At 42.7% G+C, this 25,987-nt stretch overlaps 1 protein-coding gene across 19 annotated transcripts in view; it reads right to left on the bottom strand.

Moving 5' to 3' along the window:
• Positions 1 to 25,987, bottom strand: part of IL17RD (interleukin 17 receptor D) — a 138,104-nt gene that overhangs the window by 36,240 nt on the left and 75,877 nt on the right. For 6 of the 19 annotated variants that reach the window (XM_053296320.1, XM_053296323.1, XM_053296318.1 and 3 more), the window contains 3 exons: positions 9,953 to 10,130; positions 7,007 to 7,056; positions 67 to 192 (listed from right to left, as the gene is read on the bottom strand). In XM_053296320.1, coding sequence (XP_053152295.1) covers positions 67 to 192; positions 7,007 to 7,034 — 154 coding nt within the window. In that variant the 5' untranslated portion in view covers positions 7,035 to 7,056; positions 9,953 to 10,130. Of the gene's footprint in view, positions 1 to 66; positions 193 to 6,998; positions 7,057 to 9,952; positions 10,131 to 16,172; positions 16,211 to 25,987 lie in introns of those variants that run through there. The other 13 variants (XM_053296309.1, XM_053296324.1, XM_053296315.1 and 10 more) reach the window with 3 other exon arrangements.

The following is a 25,987-nucleotide window of genomic DNA, read 5'->3' as shown; positions in this document are numbered from 1 at the left end:
AATACTGCTTATCAGCAGATTGCTGCCAGATAGATCTGTTATCCCAAGCCAATTTCTCCTACTTACCAATAGGATTTGCTGTCCACAGTATTGTCACCGCAACTTGATCAGAGCACGCATACTGACTAATGGTGATGTTCTGTACATCACCAATCACATGTTTCCCCACCAAATTCAAATAAGGAGTACAGTCTGAAAAAGAAAATTAATCTTGTTGCTTAATTCAGGCTTTCCCCAAATACACATTGAAAAGCATGTTGGACCACAGCAACCTTTGTTCAGCTGTTACAAATAAACAGATCTAAACAGCCCAACAATAGATATAACACAACCATATTTGCTAACTTACCACTTTGAGGCCACTACCAAGACTGGTTTATAACTATAAACCAGTCCAAGCTGCTGTTTTCAACTTGTTTCAGCAGTAGTGTGGGATTTCCCCAGAGGCTGAGCTGCTGGATCTGCCCTGATCTTGCCTTCCCACAATCTTTGCACCTCAGATTGGTAGGGAGAGAGTTTCATCCTCACCCACTTCCTCCTCTACCACCTAGGTTATGCTCCTCTGGCCAGGTTTCTCTCCATACGCACCAGCCATCGCTGTTGCAAACAATTTCTTCCCATTGACTTTGACAGTAGCACCTCTTCTAAACAGCCATGTGTGGTGACGGCAGCCTTACAAGTGGGCTATATGACCCCCTGGGGGAATGCTGGCCTCCCACAAAACAGTCTGGCACTTTCCCGACCCTGTGCCACTTGCCAACTACTCTGCACAAAAGGTAAATAGGCAGCATCTGCAGACAGCCTTCGATGTTCTTACTATGCCCATCTGATGAACGTTCCAACCCTGGTCCCAAACCATCAAAAGGGATAGTCTTGAGCCCCAACAAATAGTTAAGCAAGTGGTCTTAACTGCAGCTTACACAGTTCTTTGCAAGATAAAAAGAGTGTTCTCCATTTTCTAACATCTATTATTCTGAATCTTTGTGCATATGTTTTATTTTGTCTGGGGATGCTGACTTCTATTCATAAGACCAATACAGTGCAAATCAATTGCAGGGCCTTTGAACTACATAGAGAATGATATGCTCTTGCTACTCTGCAATAGCCAGCCCTTGGATTGTTAAAGCAGATTTGATACTGTAAGTGGAATTCTCCTGCTATAAGTCAGAAAAAGCTTCCTATTAGAAAAACAGAAATCTGTCTTTTCAGTTTGGAGCAATAGCTTCCTATTACATCTGGATCCAATTAATAGCTAGCCTTGCATTTTGAATCCACGCTGCTCAAGGTTTATGCTCGACAACTTGCCAAAATCTAAGAATCTATACATTAGAGGCATGTTGCCCAGTTAAAAAGCAAATGGAAAAAGAATTCTAACTTTGCTACAAATGACCTAAAACATTTCAGCTGAAAACCTTCAAGAGTAGTTACAAATAACACATTCACTTTTTTTGAAATATAGACAGAAAGAATTAATTACAAACTATCCTAAATAATTCTATAGGAAGCAAGAGATCTAAACTTGACACACTGAGGCTGCTGGTCAGAAGACAGACTGTAGGTAATTCAAGCCAAGCCACTAGTACACTCCTGGTCCTGGCAATCAGGTGATCCCTCAGAGCCAGGCCTGTGCCACTGCCTGCTATAAAACCTCTCAGATCTGTAGCACTCCCTCTGTGGGGAAATTCTAACTGAGAAAGGCTACCTCTCTGCAGCTCTAGACAGCCCGACAACCTGCTTGACCATTCCAGTTATTTGCCACAATTCAGACCTGAGCACATTGTTGAGAGTTACCAGCATATTCATGTCCCCCCTCAAATTTGCCTCCTTCCTAAAGAGAAAACCCCAAGTTTACCTGTGTGACAAAAGTCAAAGATTAGAAGGCTTTGGAAGCATGTAAGTAAAAGCATACTACCCGCCCTCCCATGCTGCTAAGAAAAGGACTTAGAGGACTGCATGCAAGTACTTGAGGACACAGAGGGGTGTGTGTGATTCACTCTGAGAAGCTACCCTAGCCAGAACATGTAATAATGGGAAGAGTTTCCTCCTTAATGGGGTTCTCAGTTCCAATCAAGACACTAAAGCCTGACCAGGATGTTCTCGGCAACCACTAAATTGATCATCTAAGAGGTTCATGGCCCTTCAAGCTCAAAATGAATACCAAATATGAAGTGCAAATATGGACAAGGAAAACCAGTGCGACAACCACATCCTGATAGCCTAATCAAAGGTCCAAGAATCTTCCCATGAGAATAGGAGCTGAAAACTCAACTCAGTTGCATTCTTACAACTACAGGTAGTGTGATTAAAGAGTTAAAAGATTTCCAGGTAATCACAGTCAAACTGCTGTGGTAAAACAGCATTTACAGCAGTTTGACCAGGATTGTTTGGAAATTCAAACATTGTGAAGCATGCAGGGCCTGGCAATTACAGCTAACTCTTTAAATGCACTCTCCATGATTGTAAGAACACCCTTATTGCTGATCTAGCAATACATTCCCCTTAAGACTACTACCAATTTTCCTATCCCTTTCTTGTTCTCAAGCCTCCTCTCAAAATGGCCAAAACACAACCACAAACTGCAACAATACCGATGCTAAAAACTGTGCTGAACCTCACCTAGGAATCTCTGTTTCTCTGTTGTATCCCTTCACTAACAGAATCAAAGCAGAGAAAGCCCCTTTTGAATTCTCATTGGTTAGCTCAGTGCAGGCCCCATCATCACAGGATCCTACCACACCGTTCACTGGCAGGAAGTCCCTACAGGACCATTTGGACCACTCATTGATCAGAGAGTCAGCTCCATGCCAGTAAGCACAAATACAGCTAAGGATGCATATTCATGAATGGCCCACTCTTCATCTGTATGGGCCACAACAGACTCAAGCGCTCCAAATCTTGCCTCTCCTCTTTCTCTCCACAATATTGTCAATCTGCCAGATCACACTACAAAAATCCTATTTTTGTCTCCCATCATAACTCTCTGCTTCAAGCAAAGTCTTTTCTGTACCCATCTTCCTTCTCTCTCTCTCTCTCTCCTTCCTCACCCACAACTCCAATCCTGTCCCCCATGGTACCGGTAACCTGTTCCAGTCAAATATAAGCATACCCCTCTTATTTATTTGTTTGTTTAATTGTTTTATTTAGCCTATTTGTATACCAGCCAAAATGCAAGCCTCTGCAAAAAACCAAACTAAAAGGTTAACACATTACAATAATTTAAGATTTAAAACATTAACACTATTTAAAACCATCAAACTATTAAAACAGTCTCTAATTAAAAACCTGGGAGAACAAATGTGTCTTGACTGCCTTTTTAAAAGTTGTAAGAGATGGGGAAGCTCTTATTTCAGCAGGGAGCGTGTTCCAAAGCCTCGGGGCAGCAACAGAAAAGGCCTGTCCCTGAGTAGCCAACCGAGTAGCTGGTGGCAACTGCAGACGAACCTCTCCTGATGATCTCAATGGGCAGTGGGGCTCATAGCGACGATGTTCTATTAAATAACCAGGGCCTAAGCTTTTTAGGGCTTTATAGGTTATTTATTTATTTATCATATTTCTATATCGCCTGATATGTACATCTCTAGTCAGTGGAGTTAGGTTATAACCTAGTCCTTGTATTTTGCCTAGGGGTGTGCACGGAACCACCAACTGCGGTCTGGCACTGGGGTGGGGGGGTACCTTTAAGAGTGGCGGGAGGGTTTACTTACCCCTCCCGCCGCTTTCCCGCTCTGGCGCCCGTAATTCTAAGAGTAATTGGGGCGGCAGGACACTACCCTGCTGCCCCTTTCCCGACGTTGCTAATCAAAACTCCCAGGTGTCCTCTGCGCGTGTGCACGTCACAGAGATGAGCGCGCACGCGCATGTCTCTGTGACTTGCGCGCACACGCGCAAAGGACACCTGGGAATTTTGAAGAGCAACGTCGGGAAAGGGGCGGCAGGGTAGTGTCCTGCCGCCCCAATTACTCTTAGAATTATGGCGCGAGAGCGGGAAAGCGGCGGGAGGGGTAAGTAAACCCTCCCGCCGCTCTTAAAGGTACCCCCCCACCCGAACCAGACTGCCCAGGTCCGGACCAGTCCGGACTGGTCTGGAGGCTTTTTAAATGGCCTCCGGACCGGTCCGGGCCCATCCCTAATTTTGCCTGGAAATTTATCGGAAGCCAGTGTAGATCTTTTAAGATAGGAATGATATGGTCTCTCCAAGATGACCCAGAGACCAACCTGGCTGCCGCATTCTGTACCAACTGCAGTTTCCGGACTATGTACAAAGGCAGTCCCATATAGAGCGCATTGCAATAGTTGAGCCTGGAGGTGATCAGCAGAGGAACTACTGTTCTGTGGTCATTTATTTCAGAAACGGATGCAGCTGGCGTATCAACCAGAGCTGATAGAAGATTATTTAAGTTTTCCTTTTTGCCTACTTCTTCCCGCCAGCCTTGATTTGCTGTAAGCCCCGTCATTTTTCTCTTTCCCATATCTCACTTTTCCCAGGCTTCCCAGTATATACAATATCCACTTCCTAACAATCAAGGAATTCAGTTCCCCAGAACACTGTGGTTTGAGATGTACAATTGTTCTACCTGGTTTATTAATTGACTGCTCATTGCTAATTTCCTACTTATTCATATTTTTGCAAATTCTCTTTTGTATTTATTGATCAATAAATTGTCTTATTGTTTGATTAAAGCCTGTCTCAACACCTTTTGTGGTATCATCCCATTCTGTCGCAGAGATTAGACCTTTGGTTTAAAGATCCCTTTATATGTGTCAGTAAACATGCTCCATAACAACCTGACTGGGGAATTGAGTAATGGGAACAAATATCAAATCCATCTGGAAATCATTTGCTCAAAAACATCCTCTTCTTTCAAGAGAATGTCAACATGCAAGCATTTGGCAAAGTGCAACTTGGTTTTAACATCCCATTGATTTCTGGCAGGGGAGCAAATTTTCAATGCAGCAAAAGGCATTCATGTAACTTACAGATAAAGTACCAAAGCAAGTGGCAGAGATAACAAAACAGAGAACAAATTAAGTTGTCTGACATTTTCCATATTTATAAACATAAACATGTGTCTTTAATGGGAACAGTCTCCTACTTTCCCATTATTTAAATGGGATTATAATGGCATTTCCCATTATAAAAATGTGAAACTTTATTACCCAAAGATTCACATTTCAGGAATATAAATCTTTTTTTCTCGATAAACAGTAGTTGTTTTTAAGGCATTGTGTTTTGCAGTTCTTTCACAAACTGTAAACACTTGCTATCATTAAGTAAAATAAAGAAAAGGAGCAACAGGTATCCAGTGTTTGATGTAGCAGAACATAGCAAACAGAAGTATAAGTGGCAGAAATTTTAGTAGCATTAGACAAGATAATTCAGCCAAAGCCAACACTTCCAATTATTAATTTTGATGTAGTGAGCCTTGCTTGGATTGTGCTGAGACTCTTCAATGTACTCTCTCTAGTTATTCAAAGTGCCCGAAAGATACTGGTCTGGGCCCTTTCTCACAGTCTGGGGAGAAAGGCTGCTGGAACTTACCTCTCCCACAGATGATTGCTGGGTGTTCATATTATGCACCCAGTGGACACCAGCTGCCCCTGGCAGCATGGAGGGTTGCAGACTGGGACACATTGTCCTGGCCCCCGGAAATCCCACAAGGCACTGTGAAGTGCATGATACATTTTGGGGATTTGCTGTTGCTGGTTAGGAGGCTGCTCCTGTGTTGGTGTTGTGTGGCACTGATACACAAGCATTTAGTCCTGGTTAATGGTGCACTCATGCCCTTCACTTTGGGCTAACAGGTGGGCCTCTTTGGTGGGTTTGCCACTGAGGTGCCATTGGCAGCTGTGCTGTTATAATCTTATTTAGTCTTGTGGCTGTGGGTCATCTCCAGCCTCAGAAGCACAATGCCTCTCAATACCAGTTGCAGGGGAGCAACAGAAAGAGAGAGGGCATGCCCTCACCTCCTACTTGTTGGCTTCCTAGAGGCCTCTGGTGGGCCACTGTGTGAAACAGGATGCTGGACTAGATGGGCCTTGGGCCTGATCCAGCAGGGCTGTTCTTATGTTCTTAGCCTGAGCAATGTTGGGTACTCAAAGCTAGTGCTTGTATAAAACCCACAAGATATGTCATCAAAAACTTATCCCTTTCCCCCTAGGCATACCATCTCTTATAATTTCAATCTGTACATACAAATGTAACATGCATGAATACCACATAAACCATACAGGGACAGGAATCAGAACCGGCTATCATACCTCACTGTATGTTGATATTATGACCAACACCTGTTTGCTACCACTAATGTTTGAAATGGCCTCCAACTGAGAATGGCTTAGTATGGTTTGAGGAGGTATGGAAGAGGCAGCTTCCTCTTATTTTATGAGCTACTGGTCAGTTTGAAGGTTCCTGAATCAACCAGGAGCAGCTCAGACAACTGCTGATGAAGACTGTCAAGTGTTTTCGAAGATTAATAGCCTCAAAACTGTAGTTATTTGGCACAGGGTGCTCTGATCCTTAAGGATCTAAACAGACTGGGATCTAGACACTTGAGAGGTTGTCCTACAATGAAAGAATAAGACTAAGCAAGGCTAGTGACTTGACAGTGTATCTAGTTTGCAGCAGCTTCAAAATAGTGAGGGCACACAGAGTTCGCTGGATTCTAGTAGTGGATCTCTTTTCCTCCAGACATCTATCAAACCCCAAGGTCGAATATCAACTGGAAGGCTGTCTTATTTGGATAGGCATTTAACAGCTGGGAGAAACAAAATATTTTTAGCAATGTATTTTAACTTTTATGCCTTGTTTTACAATGTGGTAACCTGTTAAAAGTGCAAATTGATTGTTAACTTGATAAAAATGGATAGCACAACAGTCTGTTGTGGTTTATTTTTTAAAAAATATAATGCATTGCTATGGTAATTTCAGCTAATGTATTGCATTAATGAATAGTGTTATTTATCTAGAGAGAGCAGCATGACCAAGAGGAAGAACTTACTGTCATACTTAAAGGTGATATTAAGCAGCCCAGCATTCTTTCCAATCGGTGATAAACCCTGCGGGGAAACAAGAGGAAAACAACAGTGAAGCGACAGCTAGTCAAAAGTCAAAACACAGCAGTAAAGAATTGACAATGGTAACTTCCAGATATTGGTGTAAGATTGCATCAAAATTGGTTACATTTAAGACTACAATCCTAAATGCTAGTTTACCGGAGTAAACCCCATTGGACATAGTGGGTCTTCATTCCAAGTAAATATTGGAACAGGATTACACTGTAGGTTCTAGAGGTCAGTGGAATTTTCTATTCATAACGGTTAGCAGGACTGCACCCTTCGTTATCTTGAATGCTTTTAGTAAAGAAGATCAAGTGAAGACTTTTTAGGGGGCTCGCTGTGTGTATACTACAATTCTGCAGGAGCATAGGAAGAAAGCAGAATTGGCCATAGAATTCAACTTCCTGAAAAAGGCCACTTTCCCTCAAAAGGTTTCTAGCCCTTATTACTTTGAAAATAAAAGGTCCATCAAGTCGATTTTAACTCCTGGCACCCACAGAGCCCTGTGGTTTTCTTTGGTAGAATACAGGAGGGGTTTATCATTGCCTCCTCCTGCGCAGTATGAGATGATGCCTTTCAGCATCTTCCTATATTGCTGCTACCCGATATAGTACATACTTTTAAATATGTGAGTAATGCATGCTCACATCCCAGCAACTAGTGATTTAGAGGCAAGACTTCAATGTGCTTTTTGCACCTGCTACGAGATGAGCCAAAATAAATTATGCAAATAAATTATGCAAATTTGCTCAAGCTGCATAATTTATACAGGTTGCAAAATGCAACTTTCCAGCACAGAATCTGGGCTGCCTGACTACAGATCTTTTTAGTGCAGAATTCCTAGAAGTGGAATAAGATTCCAGTTTTTCAGTGTAAAAAGCTACTTTTATACTGATGTAAATCAGTCAATTCCATTTTTGTCAGCTGATTGAGAATTGGTATGTGCTGGCATAGCAGGAAGATACAACAGTTGCAGTTAATTCTGGTCAAATGTGTTTGATTTCAACAGCAACTGCAGCTATTCTCTTTTGAACACCTTTAATTGAGCTCAGAACAGAAGATCTGAAGACCTTTCCATTGCCTCTAGGCTAGATTAACTGCCATCTGGACTCTCAGATCTGCAACAACTGCTGTAGGAGACTGCTGCTTTCTTTACTGAATTAACTCAGCAGTCATGCAATAAGGGCACAGGTTCATATGTGGACTGGTAACTGGTTGAAGCCCAGGAAACAAACACAAAGGTAGGTATAAATGGACAGTTATCGAAGAAGAGGGAAGTAAGAAGTGGGGTCTCCCGGGGATCTGTACTGGGACCAGTGCTCTTTGACTTGTTCATAAATGATCTACAAGTTGAGGTAAACAGCAAAGTTGCTAAATTTGAAGATGACAAGGAACTATTTAGGGTAGTGAAATCCACAACAGATTGTGAGGAGTTCCGAAAGGATCTTTCCAAACTGGATGAGTGGGTGACAAAATGGCAAATAAAGTTCAGTATAAGCACGTGTTAAAGTGATGCATATTGGGACAAAAACCCCACCCAACTTTACATATACACTGATGGGGTCTGAGCTGTCCGTGATTGACCAGGAGAGAGATCTTGGGGTCATGGTGGACAGCTCGTTGAAAGTGTTGACTCAGTGCACGACAGCTATGAAAAAGGCAAATCCCATGCTAGGAATCATTAGGAAGTGGATTGGAAATAAAAATGCTAATATTATAATGCCCTTATACAAATCTATTGGTTGGCCACAATTTGAGTACTGCATACAGTTCTGGTCACTGTAGCTTTAGGATGACATTGTAGAACTGGAAAGGTGTAGAAGAGGGCAACCATAAGGATCACCTTCCTTATGACAAGGCTACAACACCTGGGCTTTTTAGTTTGGAAAAGAGGAGACATGATAAAGGTGTATAAAATTATGCACGGATTAGAGAGAGTGGACAAAGAGAATCTGCCCCCCCGCCCCCCGTCACTACACTAGACTGACAAAAGGAAGTACTTTTTCACACAGCACATAATTAAGCTATGGAATTCTCTGCCACTGGATGTGACGATGGCTACTCCAAAGGCAAGACACCCCTAAATACCAGTTGCAGGGAACAACAGCAAGAGAGGGGACATGCCCTCACCTCTTGCCTCTGGGCTTCTCAAAGGCATCTGGTGGGCCACTGTGTGGTCGCTGGACTAGACAGGCCTTACATTCTTTACAGCCTAGATTTATCTTAACGGTTTTTACCAAGGTCACTTATACATGTATAAACCAGCACTAGTGGTAAAGAATACGAGCAATGATAGAAATAGTATGTACCCATTCAATGTAACTTTGTTCACTTGAATAAACAGTAATAGCTGCAATGAGACAAGACTCAACTAATATACAAACATACTTTGTGGTGACCATAGTAGCTTTAAAAAAATGTAATGTGGTAACCAGGCATAATTTTGGGAGATGAGGAAAATACACAAAATAGGTGTGTACACAGACTGTTTGATGTGGCTTGGTACTAATTCAAACCAAACTGTGGGTATGAGAACTGGTTTAGTCAAACCAATTGGCTGGGCTGGTTGGTTCAATGAACCAGCTCAAAGTGGTTTGTAGTCAAACGGCTCGAAAGGACCAGTTCGCAGTAGTTTGGTTCGCAATCGAACCAATTCTGTACATCCCTAACACAAAGTATTCACTAACATTTGGAGGTCCTTCATACTGCAAAATAAAATAATAAAATAAAACATTATCAATAAACAAGCATTTCCAGATTTCTAAATATGTGCAGACTACACACAACATCCCCCCCCGAAATGTTGTTGCTCTGACACTGTCCTTTCACCCTTTTTAATATCACTAATAATAGATACTGTAGAACCAACAATGAAATAATAACTGCATTATCTTACTGCAGTTGATTACTTTCTCCCTCTCAGAAAGCCTTTGCAAAACCTGCCTGGACAGCTTCTCCAAAGCACCCCTCAGCACTATTCTTGGCCTCCAGGATTGTGGCAGAAAAATCAAACATTGTCTTCCATTCTCTCAGTACAATCGATGGATTAAATTCATTCCCTACCTCCTACAGAGCTGCAACACAAATGAATTTAAGTTAGGAACTGCAGGGTAAAGGTTTGTTTTTCACATTAAGTGGCTTTTCATCCTGTGGGAATTTATTGGTGAACTGTTTTGTGGCCAAGAGGAACAAATGCAAGTAGTGCTCTTGTGTTTCAGCTTCCAGCCATTCGCTGTTAAAATCCTGCCAGCTGCTGATCAGACCTTCACTATTCATGAAGCATAAATAAATATTTGAAATTCATAAATATAATCCAACGGTTTGAGGTTATCATTATTTGTGTCATTGCTTTAAGACACTTTTTTTAGATTTGTAAAAGCAAACTGTAATCCATTTTAACAAAGAAATATATACCAATTTTAAAAGTCTACCAAGCAGAATGCTTATACACGTATCATACTGAAACATGTAAACTAATTCAAGGGCAGCAGTTTTAGTGTTCCTCTAGTGCATATGGAGGAATCCTGATTACACAGCTTGAAGACACGAATCTGAATCAGCAGTCCATGATAGACCCTGAAGGTATTCCAAAGTAGTATATGCTGTAGGTTTAGCCTGAATGGGAGGGCTGCACAGTATGCATGTTTATTTTCAAGGAGATGTTTGAATCAACTAAGCACAAAGGTTTGAAAGAGAGAAATTGTAACACACTATAAGAGATAATATATAAAGAACTTGGGTATGTCATTGGCTGAAAGTGTATGCAAAAACTAGAGTTAAGTTAAAACAGACATCCACAAATTCACTTGCCAGCATGTCAGGACAGAGTGCTCTCAGCTTCATACAGAGCCCAGGCAGACCTGGATTAACCATAAGGCAAAACAAGCACATGCTTAGGGTATCAAGGGAAGGGGGGCACCACAGAGTTCTCCCCCTAGCTATCATGCTTTTAACTCTTTCACTGAACAGAAAAACAGAAGAACAGCCCTGCTCGATCAGGCCCAAGGCCCATCTAGTCCAGCATCCTGTTTCACACAGTGGCCCACCAGATGCTGCTGGGAGCCACAGGCAGGAGTTGAGGGCATGCCCTGTCTCCTGCTGTGACTCCCCTGCAACTGGAACTCAGAGGCATCCTGCTTTTGAGGCTGGAGGTGGCTTATATAGCCCTCCATCTGGTATGCTAGACCTCTCCTCCATGAAGTTATCCAAACCCCTCTTAAAACCATCTAGGTTTTTGGCTGTCACCACATCTTGTGGCAGAGAATTCCACAATTTGATTATGAGTTGTGTGAAAAAGTACTTCCGTTTGATGGTCCTAGATTTCCTGACAATCAATTTCATGGGATGACCCCCGGTTCTAGTGCTATGGGAAAGAATTTCTCTCTATCCACTTTCTCCACACCATGTATGATTTTATAGACTTCTATCATGTCTCCCCATAGTCGTCTTTTTTTCTAAACTAAAAAGCCCCAGGTGTTGTAGCCTTGCCTCATAAGAAAGGTGTTCTAGGTCCCTGATCATCTTGGTTGCCCTCTTCTGCACCTTTTCCAGTTCTACAATGTCCTTTTTCAGATGTGGTGACCAGAATTGTACACAGTACTCCAGGTCTGGCCGCATCATAGTTTTGTATAAGGGCATTATAATATTAGCCATTTTATTTTCAATCCCCTTCCTAATGATCCCTAGAACTGGCCTTTTCCACAGCTGCCGCACATTGAGTCGACACTTGCAACGAGCTGTCCACCACGACCTCAAGATCCCTCTCCTGGTCAGTCACTGACAGCTCAGATCCCATCCGCGTATACTTGAAGTTGGGGTTTTTCGTCCCAATGTGCATCACTTTACACTTGCCAACATTGAACTGCATTTGCCATTTTGTCACCAACTCACCCAGTTTGGAGAGATCCTTTTGGAGCTCCTAACAATCCGTTTGGAATTTCACTACCAGAAAGAGTCGGGTATCATCTGCAAATCTGGCTACGTCGCTTCTTACTCTTACTTCTAGATCATTTATGAATAAATTAAAAAGCACAAGTCCCAGTACAGATCCCCGGGAGACCCCATTTCTTCCTTCCTTCCATTGTGACAACTCTCTATTTATACCTAACTTCTGTTTCCTGTCATTTAACCAGTTAGCAATCCACACATGTACTTGTCCCCTTATCCCATGACTGCCAAGTTTCCTCAGGAGTCTTTGATGAGGATCTTTATCAAAAGCTTTTTGGAAGTCCAGGTAGACTATGTCAACTGGATCACCTTGATCCACACACCTGTTGACACTATCAAAAAAACTCCAAAAGGTTTGTGAGGCAAGCAGGGGCGTAGCCATCCCGCCGGCGGCCCGTGTGCGGCTGCGGCAGGTGCCCTGATAGCCCCATCCCCCGCGTCTGACATCAGACGCAGGGGATAGCCACACCCCCACATCTGACGTCAGACGCGGGGGGCGTGGTCTGGCTCCCGAACGGAGCTTTGAGGCTCCGTTTGGGAGTTGAAGCTTAACTGCTGAAGGGGCTGCGTGGCCCCTTCGGCAGTTAAACTAAGGCTGGCGCTGCCTTCGCAGCACAGCCCAGGAGCGGCTCTTCCCTGCAGGGAAGAGTCGCTCCTGGGCTGCGTTGCGAAGGCAGTGCCAGTCTTAGCTCCTGAAGGGGCCGCGTGGCCCCTTCAGGAGCTAGTTAGGCTGGCGCTGCGTTTGCAGCACGCAGCCAGGAGCGACTCTTCCCTGCCTTTACAGGGAAGAGCCACTCCTGGCTGGCGCTGCAAATGCAGTGCAAGCCTTAGTTTAGCTCCCGAAGGGGCCACACGGCCCACGCTCGGGAGCTAAACTACCACCCCCGCATCTGATGTCAGACGCGGGGGTTGTGTCGGGGCTGCTCTTGTGGCCCCTGATTGGTCACCGGCCCGGGTTCTTTGAACCCGTTGGCCCAATGGTGGCTCCGCCCCTGGAGGCAATATTTCCCTTTGCAGAAGCCATGCTGGTTCTCTCCTAGCAGGGCCTGTTCTTCTATGTGCTTTATAATTTTATCCTTGAGGATGCTTTCCATCAATTTGCCTGGAACGGATGTTAAGCAAACAGGCCTGTAATTTCCCGGATCACCCTTGGATCCCTTTTTGAAAATCGGTGTTACATTCCAGTCCTCCAGTACAGAGGCTGATTGCAGGGATAAGTTATATATTTTGGCAAGGAGGACGGCAATTTCACATTTGAGTTCTTTGAGGACTCTTGGATGGATGCCCTGGTGATCTGCTAGTTTTCATTTTTTCCAGACAGTTTAGAACATCATCTCTTGTCACTTCTATCTAACTCTGTTCTTTAGCCTCCATCCCTAAAAAGTCTGGTTCAGGAACAGATATATGCTCTGTATCCTCTGCCATGAAGATGGACACAAAGAACTCATTTAACTTCTCTGCAACCTCCATATCCTCCTTAATAATCCCTTTCATTCCCTCATTGTCTAATGGTCCAACAGCCTCCCTGGCAGGTTTCCTGCTTCTGATGTATTTAAAGAAGTTTTTATTATTCCCCTTGATACTTCTAGCTAAATGGTCCTAAAACTCTCTTTTTGCCTTCCTTATTGTCACCCTGCATTTCTTTCGCCACCTTGCATTTCACTGCCACACTCAACTTTAGTCAATTTTTTGTAAGTGTTTTTATCTGCCATGTTCGACTTTACTCTGCATTGTTAAAAAAACATTTTCTTTGGCTTGGTGAGCGACTAAAGTTTCGAGAAACTACTAAACTATGTATCTGAAGTAAAAAGTCATTGATTTGTGAAAGATTAATGTAAAGAGCAGTACAAAATATTGATAAAACTTCACGTAAAAGATGTTATGTATGTTATGATGTCTGACCTTGAAGATGAACTATTTTTCTCAATCTTTCCTTCTGTTGCGGCTATTTATATGAAATTATAGGCAGTGGAACAGTTTTGTTTTACCTTAAAAAATCTAGAAGAAAACTTTTTAAAATTTAAATAAATATTAAGGTATAAGTAAATAATTTGCTTAAGTCTTAATGTCTTGTCAGTTAAGCAACGGAGGGGGCCGTGAGGGGTACCATTGTTGGGCTGTGCTTAGGGCATCAGTTGCCCTTAATCTGGCCCTGAGCCCAGGACTTTACCCCACGTCTTGTTCCTGCTGCCCATTTTGAGAATGTAAGCAACAACATTAGTCCCTTCCGAAGAGTGGGAACGATCTCCATGAGAGAAAATATTGTTGCGCCTTTCCCAAATCCTCTACATATGCCAGAGGACTTGGGGGAGGGACATGGTTAAGGTAAAGTGTGCCATCAAGTCGGAGTCGACTCCTGGTGACCACAGAACCCTGTGGTTGTTGGTAGAATACAGGAGAAATTTACCATTACCATCTCCCACATAGTATGACATGGTAGCAACCACAAACAATGGCTGGTTTGTGAGCTTCAGTTAGTGTGCTAGTGATGGATTTTCCTGGAAAAAGCACATCTAGCCACTATGCCTTGGTCACATTTGAGTCAGACTATTGCAATGTGCTCAATGTGGGTTGCCTTTGAAGAGTGTTCAGAAAACTGCAGCTGGTGCAAAATGCTGCTGCCAGGCTGATGAGTGAGGTCATTTATTAGAGCACCAAATTTGGCTGATCTTTGATCCACACTGGACCCTTGTTTGTTTCCAAGCCCAATCCAAAATAATCATCATTGGGCAACACCCAGACTAATGTCACATTGTATTCCGAAAAGCTTTCCATGCATAATGGGGTGTGTGATTTTTGCCAGTCTCCCTTTCACTCTGTAGTCCACTGTTGCCTCCTAAAAGAGCAATGGTCTGGATGTTGGCTGTGGCAACCAGACTTTGGAACTCTATCTCAAATGGCTCACCCTTCCCCATTTAGCATTTCAAAGATTAGTGAAGACTATCCTTTTTAAAGCATGCCTTGAAGTGGGATTGATTACTATACTCTTCATTTTTTGTTTTTGCTACTGTTGCATTGTAGTTCACAATGTGCTTTTTTAAAAAAATTGTAGAGCTGTACAAACATTGTAAATTGTTTTCCTGAAAGCTGTGTGCTGCTTTTGGTGGTGGTACAGCTTTGGACAAATAACAGCACAGAAAGAGAAGGGGCGGGGGGTAGAAAGAGAAGAAATCATTTTACACCTTTGCTGAATGCCCTGATGATTTTGAGAAAGACAACCTTTTGGAGTATATTGATTACAGAACAAACATTTATTTATTTATCATTCTAAATATCTATGAATGAATATCTATGACTAAATATCTATGACTAAATATCTATGACTAAATATCTATGACTAAATATCTATGACTAAATATCTATGACAACACTTCAAAATCAGGACTATTCTAAAAGCTGTTTCATACAGAGTCAGTTTAACTTAGGAAGGTTTACTCCAACAGTAGCTAAGCTCTCTAGGGTCTTGGGCAGGGGTCTTTTCCAGCCCTGCTACCTGTGCTTCTTTTGGCTGGAGATAGCAAGGATCGTCCGCATGCAAAGCTTGTTCCCCAGGACACAGTTGTCTTTCACAAAGATCTTGGAAACGCCAAACACCAGATCCTTCCACAGAGGAATTAAAGCACACTTGCAGGATGCTATGTTTGGTAACGGTGCTACACTAAAACAAAAGTATTCTGTATCATGAAAAACTTGTATAAACCTGCAAGTCAAAGGCAGGTGCAGGGAAAGAAAAACAATGTGCCTGAATGAAATTAGCATCTGAGTTAAATCTCTTTTAAAGAGATGTAAACTGCTACTTAAAGGATCAAAACAGTTATTGCTTACTGCTTTCAGAGTGCACCTTGTAATCTTGCTACCCTGTCTAGTTGCCTTTTCATTTGCTTATCTTATCTTTAGCTTTAAGCATATCAGGTTTTAAAAGGCTTCCTGAAACAGGATGGAGACAAAATTACCTCCCAGTAGTCCCCTCTGTTGTTATTCATTCATGCCTTGTTAGAGGCAGATGAAAATCTTTTCAGTCATTTACTACAAAACAAAACACAGGCCAACCAGTAATGGGAGAAATTGATGGAAAACATGCTTAAGGACAAAACTGTTAAACATATAGAACAGGTCCTGCTGAAGGAAACCAGCATGGCTTCTGCAAGGGAAAGTCTTGCCTCACTAACCTTTTGCAGTTCTTTGAGAGTATCAACAGGCATAAAAGTCTGTTGGATAAAGGAGTATAAAGGTCATCCAGTTGACATAATATACCTGGACTTCTCAAAAGCTTTTGAACCCTCCCCCCCCCAAGGCTCTTGAGTAAACTTAGCAGACATGGGATAAGGGGACAGGTTCATGGGTGGGTTGGTAACTGGTTGAAGGACAGGAAACAGAGGGTAGGAATAAGTGGACCATTTTCACAATGGAGGCAAGAGAGCAGTGGGGTCCCCCAGGGATCTTTACTGGGACCAGTGCTCTTTAACTTGTTCATAATGATCTAGACACTGGGGTAAGCAACGAGGTGGCCAAATTTGCAGATGATGCTAAACCAAAACAGATTGTGAGGAGCTCCAAAAGAATCTCTCCAAACTAGCTGAGTAGGCAACAGAATGGCAAATGCAGTTCAATATAAGCCAATGTAAAGTAATGTATATTGAGGGAGGCCAAAACCCCCAACTTCACATATACACTGATGAGGTGTGAACTGTCGGTGACTGACCAGGAGAAAGATCTTTGGATCGCGGTGGACAGCTCGTTGAATGACTCAGTGCACAGCAGATGTGAAAAGGGCTAATTTCTATGCTGGGATCATTAGGAAGTGGACTGGAAATAAAAATGATAATATTATAATGCCTATATACAAATGTATGGTGCATCCACATTTGGAGAACTGTGTACTATTCTGGTCACCATATCTTAAGGAAGACATTGTAGAATTGGAATAGAGTAGAGAGACTGGACAAAGAAATTTTTTTTATCCCACTCCCACAATGCTGGTTCTGGATAGGGTTGCACTCCCCTTGAAGGAGCAAGTACGCAGCTTGGGGGTACTACTGGACCAGGCTCTGCTTTTGGAAGCTCAGGTGGAGGCGGTGGCCAGGGGTGCCTTTGCACGGCTTCGGCTGGTGCGCCAGCTGCGTCCCTTTCTCGAGAAGGCAGATCTGGCCACGGTTACCCACGCCTTAGTCACGTCGTGGCTGGATTACTGTAACGCGCTCTACGTGGGGCTGCCCTTGAAGAATATCCGGAAACTGCAGCTAGTGCAAAACGCGGCAGCGAGGGTTTTATCCGGAGCTGCCCGTTGGGAACATATCACCCCCATTTTGAAAGAGCTGCACTGGCTGCCGGTTCGTTTCCGGGTCCAATTCAAGGTGCTGGTTTTGACCTTTAAAGCCCTAAACGGTTTGGGCCTGGGGTATTTGAGGGACCGCCTGCTCCCAAGGGTTGCTGCCCGCTTGACAAGGACATCTGAGGGGGCCCTGCTCCGGGTGCCAACAATGAGGGAGGCCCGGCTGTCGTGCACTCGGGACAGGGCCTTCTCTGTTGCTGCCCCCAGACTCTGGAATGCTCTCCCAGTGGCCATTCGTTCCTCGGACTCCATCACGGCTTTTAGAAAGCTTTTAAAGACTTGGCTTTTTACCCAGGCTTTTACATGATCGTTTTCTACTGCGGCTTCTCTGTGTTTTTATTTGTTGTATTTGTCGTATTGTTTTTATGCCTGTTTTTATATGTTTTTATATTTTTAACATGATGTTTTTATTGTCTTTTTATTGTATGTTTTTAACTTTTGTAAACCGCCTTGGGGTTATCTTTTTAACGAAAGGTGGTATATAAATGCAAAAATAAATAAATAAAAATAAATAAAAATGCTAGAATCAAGTGCCATCCCATGAAACTGAAGGCCAGGAAATTCAGGACCAACAAAAGAAAGTACTTTTTCACACAACGTATCAAATTATCTGCCATGAGATGTGGTGATGGCCACTAGCTTGGGTAGCTTTAAAGGGGGCTTAGACATAAGAATAGTCCTGCTGGATCAGGCCGAAGTCCCACCTAGTCAAGGATATCCATACTCAAGGATAAGAGGGAAAGTGTGCTCTTTTAGTTTCAGGTTATGTATGAACTAAAGAGCTCTGATTTACTTAAAATCAGAGTTAAGAAACTAACTAGAATCTGAAACCATGGTTTGATCCTGGTTTGTTTCCTTTAAATTGAAGTATATCAGAATTTCTCAAGTTCATATGTGATGTTGCCAGAGTAGCCAATTTTGGGGTAGCCCAGAAAGCATCCCTCTATGGGATTATGCTAACTATATGGGACTGTGGGATCACAGTCTCCATTTTAGATGCTGTAGTTCATGGGCTCATGAACTTTTCACCTGCTTGGGTTTAACAGGTCCTACAGCTGGTCACTCAGCATAAGCTAAGCATGGGGTAATGTGCCCCAAGATTAGAATAGCAAAGACTGAATATGAGTTTTACAAGAGAAGGCAGTAGCCAGCAAGAAGACTCCATTTCAAAAGGTGAATTAATCAGGAAAGGAATCCTCCCTTCCACGGGAGGTAACAGTGAAGCACTCCTTGAGAGGCTCACAGATAATTGGTGAATTCCCTAACCTAAATTAACAACCTAGGTGGCAAAGACTCAAGGAAATGAGTGCATCAAATTTGGAGAGGTATCATCTATACATCTGGGAGGCATTCTGTTCTTCATATAGTCAATCCAGCAGCTCTATTCAACAGGTCCAACACATCTACATAACTTCACCCATGCTTTTGTTGGGCAATTTACATTCAAAGTGACTAATGACATGAAGGAAATAACTTTGCTGTGTATGTAATCTGCCACATTCAGGGTGGGAAACATGGCTTGTAAACTACCACAGGGCATGTCTCAAGATATATCTACCTCTAGCCAAAGCGCATATCTGGGGAATCTGCTTGGATCACTATCCTATGGCCTAACTGAGCAAAGAGGCATCTTATAAAAGTGGTGATTCTCTTTATTTAGCAGGGAGAGAGCAACCGGCCCTATCTGTACCCAGGATAGCATCCCTTCAGTGGCTGTTGCTGGTGTCTATTTTATATTTCTTTTTTAGATTGTGAGCCCTTTGGAAACAGCAACTATTTAATTTAATTTAAATTATTTATTTAACCACTTGGGGGACTTTTGCTGGAAAACACAATATAAATATTTGTCATATTTGTATTCCCCCAGTTTGGAGAGATCCTTTTATAATTCCTCACAATATCCTTTGGATTTCACTACTCTAAATAGTTGTATGTCATCTGCAGATTTGGTCATCTTGCTGCTTACCCCAACTTCTAGATCATTTATGAATAAATTAAAAAGCACTGGACCCAGTACAGATGTTTGGGGGTCCTGTACAGGGTATTCCTTGCTTCTTTCTTACGTCTATTTAGAGAACAGTCCATTTATACCTACCCTCTGTTTCCTGTCCTTCAACAATTACTAATTCACACATGGACCTTTCTCCTTATCATGCATCTAGTGTCAATATTCATACAACTGCCTCAGCATGTGGCAGCCATGTCAGGCAGTCAAAACACACTAAGGCTCTACACATGATCAATGTGTAGAGCCTCATGGGGTTATGCGGGGAGAGTGGCTTAGCCTGCTCTCCCCACACACGAGCAGTCGCTCGTTGCTGGGTGGCCAGATTGGCCGCCCAGACGAGCAGCTGCTTTGTTGGAGCACTCCTGTGCCTGGCGGTGGCTCCCTCGGGAGCACAGGGATTGGGGGAAGGGGAGCACTGCTGCAAGTGTGTGGTGACGAGGCTAACTGAGTGCTCTCTCCATTAACCTCATTTATGGGGAGGTTTTTTTTAGGTGGGCTAGCCACCGTGGATCCAGCGGGCTCACCCACGCTCCCTTAGCCCAGTTCTCTCCTATCATGAGAATAGCCTCATCAACTCAGAAACTGCAACGGCTATAATTGCTATGCAAAGGCAGGGGAGAGAAAATTGGCCTTCTACTAGGTATTACCAAAGTCAACACAGTTTTCCACGCTTCTGTTTAGCTACATGGACTTACATTCCAATGCACATAAAACAAGTGAATGGAATGGACAACATAAGGAAAGTGTATTAATAGTTAACAGCACAGGACAAAGTGAAGCTATGCTGAATCAGGGAAAGTTTTGAGAAAACCATGGGTTTGGAAAGGAAACCCCTCACACAGAGGGGCAATGTGTGCAGGAGAGTACTTGTCAGACTGCACTCGATGCTGCTGCCTATTGAACAGCTGCATATAGAGCTGTTTGGATGGGCAGGTATATACATGAAATAACTGCACAGCCATTGTCCAAGCAGCTCTGTCTAGTGATGCTCCCTTCTCCAGGTTGCCTTTGATGGAAGTATATTATTTTTCACCCACATCATCAAGCACACTACTAATGCTGACAGAGGCAAGAGACATCATCTAGAGATGTACATATCAGGCGGTATAAAAATATAAGTAAATAATAAACAAACAAACAAACTAAAATAAAATAAAGTCAATAAAATCAATAAAATCAGGAACAGGAAACATAGCAGACATTCTGGGGAAATATTGCAGCCATTCAGTCAAAGAGGATTTCAGTTTCCACTGACACAAAGGTGCTGCCAGAAAACCTCCACTTGTAACAATAACTGAAACTAAAGCTGAAATCCTAAGCTCACTCGCAAGACAATCCCATCTGAAATCTAATCAACATATTTAGATTGGAGATGCCAGGTACCCACAATTTGGACCCAAGACGATAGCCAGAGGGCTTCGTATTGAATAAGGACCTTAAATGGACCAACAGTTAAATGAAACAAGTGCCTATCTGTTACGGTCATTTTCCCTATAAGCTTTGAACTTGGAAGCATATTGCTTTGTCCCGCAAGCATATGACTTTAATCAAACACCTAGAGACACATGGCTTGAAATTCAAACTACCAAGCAGCTATGCTATTTAATTAGCTTTCAATTAAGGCTCATTGTAGATATATCTTTCTTCCACTGTAAATGAATTGCCTTGGGGCTATACAGTCTTTGTCAATTAGCCACTAACATTTGTTGAACTTATGGGCAGCTTTTAATTCGTTCTGATTATTGCTAAAAAGCAAGTCTCCCTTGCCTAGAGCTTTTCCAATAAAATCCCTTTGGTCTACACACCATAACTGAGAAGTAACACAGAGAAATTTAATGAGCAAAAGTTTGAGCAGAAAACAGAATCTCATGAATGTTAAGGATATGCTAGGTTACAAAAACCTGCAAGCAACTATGGACTTCACAGTTTCTCATTTGTAGGGATAATTAATTAGGTTAAACAAACAGTGCAATAATTCTTGGTTAAGTCTAATATATCGGTATATTTGATATACACAGCCCGACTTGGGTTTCATGAAGATCAATTCATGTAGGTTTGGAGGTCAAATGACAGGAATCAGGCAGTATAATCCATGTTGGAAAGTTTCAAGATAGCCCTGACTTTGCTTTTCATTCACAACAAACTGGACTTCATGAAAAAAAGAAGAATCAAATCACAGGGAAGCTAGGAAATTCCTCACATTTCCACTTCTGAATCTAAAAGAAACATCTCCACACAAGTAATGAAACATATGCCATATAATTTTGATCAAAAAAGGTGTGGCTTATGGATTTCCATTTTCTTTTATCCTAGGAATAGGGAATAGGAATATCTACAGAATCTTCCATTTGTTTGTATTTCTTTTTGAAATCCATGGAAAATGTGGCAACACTATTAAGGAAAAATAGTTCCTTCCTATCTTAATCAGGAAAAGAGAACTGATCACTTAATTTCTAAGATTACTCTTTGTATAATATCAAAGTTCAGGAAGTTTGTATCCTTCTGTTTTCCCCTGACTGAAAACCTATTTTGCCAAAGGAGCCCACAGTGTCAGGGTTGCTTTTTATACTTTTCACATGAATTTGAGATTATGCAGATACCAGAATTGCTTTTATTTATTTATTTATACATACATACATACATACATACATACATACACAACACACTTGCATATTCCTCTTTCAGCAGACTCTAGTCGAGTTGGTGTCAACTCCTGGAGACCAAAGAGTCCTGTGGTTGTCTTTCGGTAGAATACATAAGGGGTACACCATTGCCATCTCCTGTGCAGTATGAGATGATGCCTTTCAGCATCTTTCCTATATCACTGCTGCCCGATATAGGTGTTTCCCATTCAAACAGACAACCTCTGGCTTGCTAATCAAGTCATTTCCCTGCTGTGTCATTAGGTGGCTGGTTCAGCAGACTCTACTGTTGCTTTTGTAGTCCAACAGCTGGAGGACCATCCACCTTCCCCCAGGAAGCTCAGAACCAACTGCTTGTGTCCCCCCCCCCCATTTTAGAACAGTCTTCTGAAGTAGCTTAGGCTAAAATATAGCATGACTGGCCCAAGGCCACCCAGTGAATTTAATGGCTGCAAGGGGATTTGAACCCAGGTCTCCCAAATTCTAGTCTGACAATCCAAGCACCATCCAACGCTGCTTCTGTAAGGTAAACACTACTTGGGTTGCATTCAGCATATAAACACATTGATACAACAGTATGGACAGCCGTAGAGACATACCATCAATTTTAACACTGGCACTAAGGACACAGATCTATTTCTTGTGCTAATTACAGAGACTGGGTCATGGGGGTAGGAAATCACTATCCCAAAAGCATATCCCTGTGCACTAGACCAAAACAGCAATCACAATTTATCCTGCACATGTTGTTAATTAACACACATATGTTCCTAATTTCATGCTCCCACAAGGCAAACTGAAGGGACCAATTGGTTCCAAGTTTTAAACACAAAGTAATGAAATCATCAGTATTACCTGCAAGTGCTGTTTAATAAAAGTGAAAGCTTTAAGTTGTCAAGATGGTTCAAGTGGGTGAAATGTTTGATAGCAAGGCTTATGCAAACATGCTTAGTGCTATATTTTCACCATACTCCTACCTAAAATACAAGGGAGTATCAGTCATACTATAGTATTTCAAGTCAAAATTACGTTTGCAGGCACATACAAAATATAAAGCCTTTGTCTCAGAGCAAGCTCATGTGAGGGAAATAAATGCTGAATCATCCCTGCTTGAGCTACCTGGCTAGGCTTCTCCTAAAGCTATTCTGTATTATATATTCTGTATTTTTGGTTCAAAATGCTGCCACCACCACCCCTCTTATTATAGGAACATAGGAAACATAGAAAACTGCCATATACTGAGTCAGACCATTGGTCTATCTAGCTCAGTATTGTCTTCACAGACTGGCAGCTGCTTCTCCAAGGTTGCAGGCAGGAATCTCTCTCAGCCCTATCTTGGAGAAGCTAGGGAGGGAACTTGAAACCTTCTGCTCTTCCCAGAGTGGCTTCATCAGGAATATACAAAAGCACACAGACCAAAGAAATAGAAATAGAAATTCTAACACAAACTTTTACCAAAACACTTTCACCTGCCCTAAATTTCTGAAACCACTAGCCTTGGCTACCCTTTTCCTTGAACTCACCAAACTCCAGTTGAGAATATCTTCACCCAACTTTACTCTTCCACACAATAGGTCCATGATATACATTGAGATGTAGAGATAAGAATGCATATGAGATGCTGTCTGATCCACTGGACAAGGTATAGGTCTTTAATGTGAGAAACCTGGGTTCAAGTTCCAGCTTTACTAAAAATATCTCCTATTTGGTGGACAAAGTGAAATGAGAGCAGTCATCGCTCACTGGAGGAGCACATGCTCTGCAAACTGAAGAACAAAGGTTCAGTCCCTGCATCTCAAGACAGGGCTGGGGAAAAACCCCTGGGTCATGACCTGGCCAGACAGGGTCTCACTGCGCAGGCACGGTGACCTCCAAAACGGCCAGTGCACCAGGGAATAGGCATGAAAAGGGACAAAGATGCCTGAATCAGGCAAGTTTTAACTCCCCAGGAGGCTGGTGCAGGAGGGGGAATCTCCATGGATGCCCCCCTGCCACCTCGGAGAAGCCCCCGGAGAGAGGATAAGTTAAAAAAAAAATTGCTCATCAAACTTCCGCCCCCCAGACCAGACTGAACCAGGGGTGGTTCGAAGGGGGCCAAAACCAAACTGGCCCGGTTCGAACTGAACCGGGCCAGGTGGTTATGTGCACATCCCTAACACACACACACACACACACACACACACACACACACACACACAGAAAGAGTGAAACTGACCCCAGCATATGGTTTGGTACTGGAAAAAAAAAGATTTTATGCAGAACCTAAATGTAATACATCTCTACTAGTGGGCCCAGGCGCAGAGCATCTGTGCCTCTAGCTCTCCCTCATTCTCGGTCCCCATCCCTCATTCTCAGCCTTCCCCCCCCCTTCTCAGCTGCCGGGTGCACATGGAAGGAAAGCTGGAAATGGGCTGCAGAAAGCAGAGCCCAGCCGTTCAGTCAACTAGCACAAGGGGGAGGAGGGAGGAGCTCGCTGCTGCCGCCCACACAAAGAGCTTCAAAGTAAAAACAGGGGGCGGCACACTGTGACTCTCTCCTTCTCGCCCCCCTGCAGCTACAGCCAGCCAGCCGCCAGGCCCTGCTTCACCGCCAGCTATCTTTAGGGGGTGAAAGGGGGAACTTTCCCCTCACACAGTTGCCCCCCTCCCAGCAGCCACTTCTGCTGACTTGGCTTTTTTAAAAAATGGATTTTAAAAATCAAAGTAAAAGGAGAAACCTTTCTCTCACCTTCCCAGGGACTTTTTTTTCTTTTTTTTCTTTTTAAAGAGTGGCAAAAGACTTTTTGCCTATGGGTGGCAAAAAGGTTAATCCGCCCCTGTACCTGGTCATCCACGTACAGTGTTACAAGGGCCTGAACACAAGTTGGTGATAGGATACACACTTCTGGGAACCATTAGTATTGACATGGTACTAAGATGATGCAGTTCAAATAAATGTGAGCAATCAAAACACAGAAAAAGTAGTGCAGAAATTAAACAATGGCTGTGTTCATTGTTTGCCAATGGAAAAAGAAGCACCAGGAACAATAAAGATTACTACATCTGTGCAAGTTTAACAGAACAGGGTGCCTGGATTGGGGGTGGGGGAAGACTCCTCTAACACTGTATCCTACCTAGAATATATTTTCAGTGCATTTGTTCATGAAGAATACAAGTTCTTAATATTGTTGTAAAAGGTAAAGTGTGCCATCAAGTCGATTTCAACTCCTAGTGCTCAAAGAACCCTGTGGTTTTCTTTTGGTAGAATGCAGGAGGACTTTACCATTGTCATCTCCTGCACAATATGAGCTGATGCTTTTCAGCATCTTCCTATATCACTGCTGCCCGATATAGGTGTTTCCCATAGTATGGGAAAGATACCAGTGGGGATATAGGTGTTTTCTCATAGTATTGGAAACATACCAGTGGGAATTTGAACTGGCAACTGTTTGCTTGTTAGTCAAGCATTTCTCCGCTGAGCCTTTTTGTAGATAGCCTATTATACTAGATCAGAAATATAGTAACCACACTATATATCATTTCACATATATCCTACGGTATATAACAAGACACATGTGTCTATTTCACCATGAGTATACACAGTGAGAAGCTCTTACTAATGGTAATTTCCTTCTTCATGTACACAGAGCAAAACAGACATGTGCACACGCCATGTATGAGGGAATACACACAATTTCATATACAGAAGAAATACTCCTCTAGGGATTTAATCTTTTGTGCAGCAATCATATTTCTTTACCTATCTAAGGGCAAAAAGTTGCATTATATGACCTCTGTCCCATTCAGTTCTGCTTCTGGGTCAATTAAAATGTTATCTCACTGATGTGGTTGCTGCCATATTTTGCTTCCATGCAGCCAAGACTCCATTCAGTTACTGTAAGCTTAGAACTGAACACCCACATAGGTTGCCTGGATTGAACATTAGGTATTCACATCAGTCCTCCACACCTGGCATAGTTCTTTAAAACATGCAACCTAGCCAGCCTATGTGGGAAGCAGATCC

The sequence above is a fragment of the Hemicordylus capensis genome, chromosome 2 (assembly GCF_027244095.1).
Source record: "Hemicordylus capensis ecotype Gifberg chromosome 2, rHemCap1.1.pri, whole genome shotgun sequence".
Classification (NCBI taxonomy): Eukaryota; Metazoa; Chordata; class Lepidosauria; order Squamata; family Cordylidae; genus Hemicordylus; species Hemicordylus capensis.
Note: the sequence above shows the minus strand (reverse complement) of the source record. Positions and strands in the feature narration are given on the sequence as shown.